Source organism: Drosophila miranda, chromosome 4 (genome assembly GCF_003369915.1).
Source record: "Drosophila miranda strain MSH22 chromosome 4, D.miranda_PacBio2.1, whole genome shotgun sequence".
Lineage (NCBI taxonomy): Eukaryota > Metazoa > Arthropoda > Insecta > Diptera > Drosophilidae > Drosophila > Drosophila miranda.
Genome location: NC_046677.1, coordinates 19,406,743 through 19,416,850, shown reverse-complemented (window position 1 = coordinate 19,416,850; position 10,108 = coordinate 19,406,743). Strand labels below are relative to the sequence as shown.

The window sequence follows — 10,108 nt, the reverse complement described above, 5'->3', positions numbered from 1 at the left end:
TGGAGAGTCCTCGAAAGACCATCCTTCTCAGACCATAAGTACATTCAGTTCAACTGCGAATTCAAACACTCTTCGAAGATAACAGTCTATAGAAACCCCCGAAACACAAACTGGGTAAAGTTTAAAAAGACTTACTTCGAAGCTCGCGAATCCGGGCTCAGTGAAATCCGCGGAGGATATAGAGAAGTCCCTAAAGACCCTATCCAACGAGTTACTGAACGCCTACCATGCATCGTGCAAACCCTCGAGAACGAAGAGGAGGTCCAAGCCACTCTGGTGGAACCGAGATCTCTGTCTCCAAAGGAACAACCTTAAGGAATTCTTCAAGATCGCCAAACAAGCGAACGAAGAGATTGTCAATGAGGAATATAAAATCCCACTTAGGAGCAACAAGAAGGAAATACGTAAGGCACAAAGGAACTCGTGGAGAAACTTCTGCTCCAACATTGAGAAAGTGCACGAAACCGCTAGGCTCCGGAAGTTGCTCTCAAAACAGCCCACAGTACAGAGCCAACTAAAACTAGACAACGGACAGTGGACAGAGGGCAGTAAAGAAGCCCTAACAGCACTAATGGAGGCGCACTTCCCTGGATGCACCGAGGTCACTGACGCCAAGGAGCATCAGGACCTAGCAACTGAGGAACAGCACCCCCCAATAGGTCTGTTAACCACTAAGAGAATCCACTGGGCCATAGACTCCTTCGCGGCCATAAAAGCACCAGGACTGGACGGGATATTCCCAGCCATGATGCAGTTGACCAAAGAGGTTATTACCCCATGGCTCTTCGCAATATACTCAGCATGCCTAAGTACGGGCTATATCCCCATCCAATGGAGAACCTCGAGGGTTGTCTTCCTCCCTAAGGCAGGAAAGTGCAGCCACGTGAGTCCCAAGGATTACAGACCGATAAGCCTTACCTCCTTTCTACTAAAAACACTGGAAAAGCTGTTGGATTTACACATCAGGAATGAGGTAGGGGGACTGATGTCAATAAACCAACACGCCTACACCAAGGGGAAATCAGTGGAGACGGCACTACACTCGCTAGTAGCCACCATCGAGAGCGCCCTTCACAACAAAAAGTATGCTTTGGGAGCATTTGTGGACATCTCAGGATCATTCAACAACGTGGCAACAACCGCAATAACAAGTCGCCTAGAAGCGAATAACATACACCCTGCAATCAACGTCTGGATCAAAAACCTCCTAAGTTGTAGACGGGTGCAATCGGAGTGGGGCACCGCTTCCATGGTAAAGGGGGCACACAGAGGCACACCTCAAGGTGGAGTCCTATCGCCACTACTGTGGAATTTGGTGGTCGACGACCTCATTAAGAGATTTGAAAGGAAGTCCCCAAAAATAACAGCCTATGCAGATGACATAAGCATACTTATTACGGGTGTATGTCCATCGACCCTCAGCTCCATAATGGAACGTACACTCAGGGAGATACGTGAGTGGGCGGAAGAGGTAGGACTCAGTATCAACGCGGACAAGACGGACCTCATCCTCTTTACCAAGAGGTACAAGGTACCGATATGGACCCCCCCGAAAATTGACCAAACTAGGCTGACTCCAAAATCACAGGTGAAATACCTAGGCACAGTACTGGACAGCAAGCTGGCATGGAGGCCCAATGTAGTGGAAAGGGTGAAGAAGGCTACCATTGCGCTTTATGCATCCAAGAAGATGCTCAGCAGCACATGGGGCCTGTCACCTGCTCTAATGCACTGGATCTACATCTCGGTGGTGCGACCAACTCTGCTGTATGGAGCCTTAGTGTGGTGGCAGGCTATTGAAAAGAAGACATACCATAAGCTTATGGAAAAGACTCAGCGACAGGCTCTGCTCTGTATTACAGGGGCGCTGAGGTCAACCCCAACAAAAGCACTCGAAACTATACTCGGAATCGACCCCCTGGACATTCACGCTCGCCTGATTGCGGGAAAGGCAGCACAACGCCTTATAGCATCAGGAAACCTATCCATACAAGGATACGGGCACAGTTCAATTGGCAGGGACATGACCAGATCAACTGATTACATGACCCCCCAAACTTGCCTTGACGTAAAAACAACCACATCTTTGGGACCTGAAGACTGGAAAATTGGAAGGGACCAAACTGAGCACCTCAATATATACACAGACGGCTCCAAGATGGAAGGAGGAGTAGGAGCGGGCCTATACTGTACAGACCCTGAGATAAGGCTGTCGTATAAGCTACCGGACCAATGCAGCATATTCCAGGCAGAAGTTTTTGCCATCGGGAAGGCAGCGGAGGTCGCTCTCCTAACAGAACGAGCACACGATGCGGTCAACCTATTCGTCGACAGCCAAGCGGCGATAAGATCCATGCAGTCCTCCGCGGTCAGTTCCAGAAGTGTCTTGGCGAGCAGGGAGGCATTAGACATCCTAAGCACGACAAAGACAGTGCGGATCTATTGGGTTCCCAGCCACCAGGGCATCGAAGGAAACGAAGCGGCGGACGTACTAGCTAAGGAAGGCGTCTGGCTGGAGAATAGGAGAACCGAGAACGTGCCTGTCTCCCTTAGAACGCTGCAATGCGATCTAGAGAAGCAGGCTAGAACACAGACTGAACAGTACAGGTGGAACAGTACCACCACCTGCAAAACCTCGAAGATAATGTGCAAGGAACGCAACGAGAAACTTAGCCACTACCTACTGCACCTACCACGAAAAGACTGTAGATTGCTAGTGGGAATACTTACAGGTCACTGTCTGGCTGCTGCACATGCAGCTAAGCTAGGCATCACCAACAGAGACAGTTGTAGGAAATGTGATGAACCTGGGGCTATCGAAACCCTGGAACATCTCATCTGCTACTGTCCGGCTCTCTCAAGGGCAAGGAGGAGATACCTGGGCGCCCCAGTGCTGGCATCACTGGAAGATGCCTCCAAAAGGACGCCACAGAAACTGCTGGCCTATGCTAAAAACACCACGATTCTCGGGGACTTTAAAACCACCTAAACACTCCCGCGACGGTTCATAAAAACTGAATTGATTGATTTACAGTCGTGCATGGCGCCGCGTCTTGTTGAAACCCGACACCGTTCAGACCTTTTTACGCATTCTGACTATTTTCAATGTGCAGCGTAACTACTACAGTACGTTGTTTCGATGTAAAGCGAAATACTTGAAAACCGTTACTCGAAATAAAACCTTTCTTTTTTTACAATAAAGTACCATAATTTTGTATTTGTAACTAGTTCGTTTTTAACAGTTTTTAATGGTAAAATGCCTTTTGGGAAGGAACGTAACGTAATTTAATGGTAAAATTAGTCATTTATCCATAGATTTTTACAAGATACCTTAAACGACGCCCAATTAATGTACTTGTACCAGAAAAATACAAAACCCCAAGGAATCATTTTATTTGGACATTTCCGAATATTCAAAGTCCAAATTTAGAAAAATATTCCGCAGAAAATTACGAATTTTGATTTGAAAGCTTGGTTCCGATTTAAAGCTGCATTTATCAGATTTTCAGAATATAACCATAAGTAAGATACTGAAGTTATGTGAAAAAAAGCACTAGCTAGAAGCAAAACGGAAAAATAATATAACAGTTAAAACCAGAAAAAAACCATTTGTTATTTTTTTGGTTGGCAATAATGTTCGGGAATATACCCGGAACCCAGAATTGTTCAGATATTGCTGATCAGATAATCTTTCGATGAGACGAAATCGCAAAAATTCGGAGGATATGAAATCGATCCGATAGTCAGCAATTGCTTGGAGAAATATTCGGCGGATTCGTTCAACAATGCATCTATCAGGTTTTCTGCCAGTTGAAGTTTCTTTACATAGCACCACAGATTTGATGATTTGAGGTTCATATCTATATGTATTTATATATATCTATGGGGGCGGAAAAGCGATCACAAAACTATTCGAGTATCGGGTATACAAAGAGAGATAAATTTGTAGTCTGCTCCGCAATCGCAATCTGCACACGAAGCAATAAACAAAAGAAGCAATAACAAAACCTCTCTCGCTATTGTTGCAAGCTTTTTCCAAAAGGCTCTCTAAATGATTTTAGTGTTATCAATGTAGAATATTTGAATAACCATTCAGCCATGATTCAATCGTAGTACTCAGTCAAGTCTTCACTATTCTCAATGTACTGAATAGCCGTCCCAGAGTAGCTGTGGTGCATGAATTTTTAGGGCAAATTGAATATTTGATAGAATTCGGTCTTTTTATGAGCGGAATACATAATAATGCATAATTTTATGCATAATGTATCTTATGTTTTATTCCGTGCAGAAATTTTAATGTTTGCATCAATCAAACTTAAATTTAAACTTTCAGTTGGATACTAGTTGGAGATACATGGGTTTTTTATTTTATTCTTCAAATCGTTGCTTTAATATATTAGAGGCCAAATATATTGCTCTCTGGTAATCGGTATATTGGCACGATGTAAAGGGAGGATTTGATCTATACATTTACTACTATGGAACACCACTTTTACTCAACGAACCAAGATTTTGGCTTTCAAAATTTTTTATTAAATTATGGTTTTTTTCTAGTCAAACAAAATTTTAGCGAAATAAATAACGATTTTGTCGAGACGAAATTCTGTATTTAAGTATTCTTTGAAATAAAGGAGACATTTTACAACATTTACTTCCACGGACGTCTGCACTTCAAACGATGCAACGTACTTCCACAATACCTGTACGAAATAGTATTAGTATATACGTATATAATGCGTTCTGAAGGTAAAAGGTAAAACCAGCTTTAAAGCTGAGAGATGATGAACGGACAGGCGGAAATGGCTATACCACTTCAGGTGTTGATGCTAATAATGAAATACATGACAATGCATGCATCATGTGGTCGAAGTTGCAAACCACTAGAAGTGTTCTAGAAACAAAACCCTCTGGGACATCAACCAAATTTGGTTATTCCAAATCTTAGGTTATCCGAGATTCAGAATCCTTTTAGAAATAACAAAAATATTTTCAGGTATTTTTTAAATGTACCATTATGTGTTTGAATATCGATATTACATAGTCTTACTGAGCATGCCCTGAAATACAAGGCACAGCAATAACTACCCTACAAGTCTGGCTCGACTCGAGCCTGCGCATAGAAGATATCGATTTTTAAACTTTGCACAGTGTATTTCAGAAGCTTGTGTTGCAAAAAAAAATTTTTTTCATTAACAATTGAAGTTTGAGTTGTTACAAAATTCATACAAAAATGGTTTATAATAAGAACCTTTAATGCAACTCTAAAAAGGGAAATAAAACTGTCGTTGGCGTTGTTAAAATTACTTTAAGCCTAACGTAATTGTGACAGTTTTTTATGACATTTAATTATATAATATATATTTTTAAATATATATAACAATATATATGTGTATACGAGTATATGTGTATACAAATAAAGAGGTACAATTTTTGCCTTTTAAGTTCTTGTAAAAATGCCTATACAAAATTTAAGTTGTTTTTGGACTATTTTAATAGAGGTTTAATAATTCCTCTTACCAATATAGATGAGTTAACTGGTAATATTGATTTATAAATATGTTTTTCAGTCAATATGGGAACTGTGTTGAGTTTTAATCCACGGGATCGCCATCCAATATATTCATCTCAGCCGAATTTTCAATATAACCATTCAAATGATATAAAAAACGAAAATGTTAGTAGTGGATCAATTGATTCACATCTAAACAATTATTCGTATGAGCAATTAAATAATGCTAAAAACCGAGAAAACAAAAAATCGGTCTGCCATCAATTGTCAAAGAATATTATAGGACAACAAGGTACCTATACTGGAGTACATATTAATTTGCAGGCTCACCCCCAGTTGGGCTCACACCACTTACACAATTTGGCCAACTCGTCTAAAGATACTATAACAAATGTTTTGGATGCTCAAAACGAAAATGGAGCCATTAAATCAGAAAAAAGCTCTATTGATAAGAACCTAAAGAAACATTCAATTTTTATTAATGCACTTTCTTGGAAAAAACTATCAACATCGCATAATAAAAAGAAAATCGACAACAAAAATAAATGTGCAAACCTACCCACAGCGTGCTTTAAGTCACAGTTTTTAGAGTCCACTTTCGCATCATCGTCTGATAAGAATCGAAACATTCAACTTCAATGCAATCGAATAGAAGAGCATAACCAACCGAACCACAATCAACCTCAGGATATTCGAGAAGATTCAGGAACGGTAACAGCCAAATCTCAAAACCCTTCTAAAGTCAAGGACTCAATCAAAGTTAATAACAAAAATTCAATATGTAATCACAATAAGTTGATACAAAAACAGCCTTTGACGCTAAGCCTGCCACAGCAAATGCAACCATCTTCAATGCAGTTCAAGAACAATAATCAGTTTCCTCGAAAAACTGTAATTCAGGTTAGTAGTTAGAACTATGTCAATATACATTTACTTAATTTTATAGCTATACACTTTTATATATATAATATATATATTAAACTTGTGTGTAAGACCCAGAAAGAAGCGTTTCCGATCAAATAACCTATAAATATTCTTGATCAGCATCTATAAACGAGCTAATATAGCAATGTCTGTCTGTCTTTCAATCCGTCTGTCTTCTTGAGCGCATAGATCTCAGAGAATATAAAAGCTAGAGCCACCTAATTTTGTATCCTGACTCTTGTACTATCACACTTTTAGCATTTTAGCATCCCCAACTTTGAAGACACAAGAAAACTGAAAACGCAATAATCTTACATCTGGTTACAATTTTGAAAAGCTGATAAATGCAGCTATTAATTGGACCTGCATACTTTGTAGCTTCAGCTTAGCGTCTGGGAAATAGTAAGCGGACAGATCGAGAGAGTGATAGCAAAAGAATGAAAGGCGCGAAAGCACGCAAGATAGCGGCGTATATAGCATATATGTGTACCATATATATTGACAATATGGTACAGCACCACTGGTTATGATCAATATATTTATGGCTAATGTAGGGCTGTGTAACCCAACTGGTACATTAATTAGACGTCGTTTAAGATATCGTTTATAAAACCCATGAATAAACGGCTAAGGTGCAGCCGTTTAATCCACCCTCCCAAACACCATTTTACAATTACATAAATACCGTAGCCGATAAAGGTCTAACAATTTGTGGGACCAGCAACTGTGAAAAAAATAAAGATTATCATTTGACCTTAACAGGTATTTATATGAGGAATTTATATCATTTCCTTATAAGAGACTGAGGCCAGATATAAACTATACCTTAAACTTCCCCTAATTAATATACCTATACAAATATAATATAAAAACATAACAAACATAATCAGTTTGATTCGATGCTTAAATATAGTGTTGCATAGTAATAAAGGGCTAATCAAGCATTTTTACAATATTGGCTTAGCCTATATACATGTCTAATCGTGTGAAAAGGCACAGAAATAATAGGAACTAACTAATTTGCATTGTAATTGAATAGATGATGAATTTGTTTTCAGGCATCTACTTCAGAATTGCTGAAGTGCTTAGGAATTTTTCTACATTGTCGCTGCCAAAGACTTAGTAACTTCGATGCTGGCGATGCTGTGATGTGGCTAAGAGCAGTTGATCGTAGTTTATTGCTGCAAGGATGGCAGGTAAGACAAGCTGAGTGTTACAGAGCCGTTAAGTATACATTTTCTTAGCTAGCATCAATAGATGTCTGTCTGTCTATTGTTATGCAAACTAGCTATGCTACTTGTTTTAGCAACTAAAATATTGAACTAATATTGAACTCCCCGACCTCTCAGATTTGTTATTAAGATTTATTAAGTACTTTGGAAATACAACCGTTCTAGTATTTTTGATTAACAGATACAAATATTCGAATCCCAAGGAAAGTAGGAATTAGACTGAGAAAGAGTACCGAGCGGTATGGAACGATAAAATACGATTATACGGCCAATACGCTTAATTTTTTTCCGGATTCAGTATTGCCATATTCGCGGCCGTAGAAACGACTTACAACGTTCCCAGTGAGCAGGCATACCTTGAAGTATTTTTAACATTTCCTTTCACTGAAACCACGATATTAAATATAATATTTCATTGCAACTCCTGCTACTTCAATATAACTAATACTTTTTTATTTTTATTTTAGGATGTCGCATTTATTAACCCGGCAAATGTTGTTTTTGTATACATGCTAGTTCGTGATTTGGTTGATGGAGAGGAATCTAAAGAATCGGATCTACAAGCTTCTGTGCTTACCTGCTTGTATCTATCATACTCATACATGGGAAATGAAATAAGTTATCCTCTTAAGCCGTTTTTGGTTGAAGACTCAAAGGATAAGTTTTGGGACAGGTAAAACTAAACGGATAAATTATTTATAAATATATATTAAACTTTGTTTGTCCGGAAACTCATAAACGCACATCCCAAACTTCTAAATTACTCGGTTTCCTTCGGCCATATTAAACGACAATCGTCGAGTGCGTCGGACTTATCATGCGATTTTGGATAAGCATGGCGCGAAAGAGAGAAATCAAGACCTCTAGCTATATTCTTCAGTTGATTTTAATTGACCTTTTTTATTAGAAGTATATAATATTTTTCCATTTTTCTGATACTGTTTTGTATTTAGCTACATCTGTCTCTCTCTCTCTCTCTTAATTCTAACACCAGCACCAGCCGCTTTATCTCGTTCCCCTCCGCTAGGGGCGCAAACTATATAAGGAAGACTAGCGATTTGGCCATTCTGGCTATAATAATGACACGATCAAAATTGTCGTTATCGGTTTCCTCGTATCTTCAAAATTGTGGTTGCCACAGATTTTCGTCCTTTGTATGGCGGTAGAGGGCATGGCAAAGTTTTGCAAAAAACTTTATCACAGGAGTCTGGATTCAAAATTTGGTTGCTCTAGCTCTTATAGCCTTTGAGATCTAGGCGTCAGACAAGATGGACAGATGGCCGGACGGATAGACGCACAGACAAACATGTATATATCGACTATAGGCTATTGATTCTGATCAGGAATATATATATTTTATTGGGGGGTTACACATCCACATACAGCACAAATCTAATATATCCCTAAACTCTTTGAGTACAGGATATACAAATTCATGCCAATACAACATATTGGTTAAATAGTATACAGGGGAATAAACGCTGTCCGTTCAGCGACTTAGATAGTCAATTCTCTGGTAACCCCGGCTAGAAACTTCTAGCTTTAAGCCTAATCTTGTTTTAAAGTACAAGTTTTTAAATACTAAAAACCGTTTTAATAGTCTAATATATCTTTGTTATGGTGGCCTTTTTTATTTCAGGTGCCTCGTAATTGTGAACAAATTAAGCGATAAAATGCTAAAAATTAATGCAGAGCCTGGGTTTTTTACGGAAGTGTTCACTGAACTGAAGTCTTGTGGTCAATATCATCCCTCTATAAAAAAATCTTCATGTGGAGGAGCCTGACGGATAAATGGCAGAGAGGATATTGTTAACCTCTCATTATCTGCGCATCGGCAGAGCTTTACGGATGAAATGATGCAAAAATACCGTTAATACTACTAAATATTTTACAAATCATTAGACAATTTCATTATGTCACTTCACAATCGTTTAAATAAAATAATAAAGGATAGTGTTTAAATTAAACTATTTTCAAATTGTTTCATACTTAGTTAATGGGCCTCTAGTGTGGTTCATCAAGTTGTTTTAAAAGAACTAAAATTCTTAAAAATTTTTATGTGCAATGATGTTTTTATAGTCGTGATGGAACAGAACATTTTGTTTTAAAAAATGGGTCCGTGTTGAATAGAATCTGTTGCCTTTTTAAATTTTCTAATTCCCTTATATTGTCTTATCTTTTTCAATAATATAAGAATCATCGAGGGAATGCCTTTAAAGTTTGAACGTCCTCGAGAATTTAGGTGTTTTTGGCAAAGGCAAGTATTTCCCCTGGCGTCCTCTTGGAGGCGTCTTCCAGTAATGTCAGCGCCGGGTCGCCCAGGTATGTTCTCCTTGCCTGTGAGAGAGCCCGGCAGTTACAGATGAGATGTTCCATGGTTTCGATGGCCTAAGGAGGTGGGGTTGACGTGATGTAGAGCAGCGCCAGAGTTTTTTTCTGAAGC

General features: G+C 39.0%; 1 protein-coding gene across 1 annotated transcript; it reads left to right on the top strand.

Moving 5' to 3' along the window:
• The first annotated feature begins 5,372 nt into the window (after positions 1-5,372).
• On the top strand, positions 5,373-9,632 carry LOC108162478 (cyclin-dependent kinase 5 activator 1). Its single transcript, XM_017297228.2, has 5 exons — positions 5,373-5,421; positions 5,568-6,409; positions 7,492-7,629; positions 8,133-8,338; positions 9,305-9,632. Exons 2-5 carry the CDS (start codon positions 5,573-5,575, stop codon positions 9,447-9,449), a joined length of 1,326 nt encoding a protein of 441 aa, XP_017152717.1. The 5' UTR covers positions 5,373-5,421; positions 5,568-5,572; the 3' UTR covers positions 9,450-9,632.
• Positions 9,633-10,108: the final 476 nt, after the last annotated feature.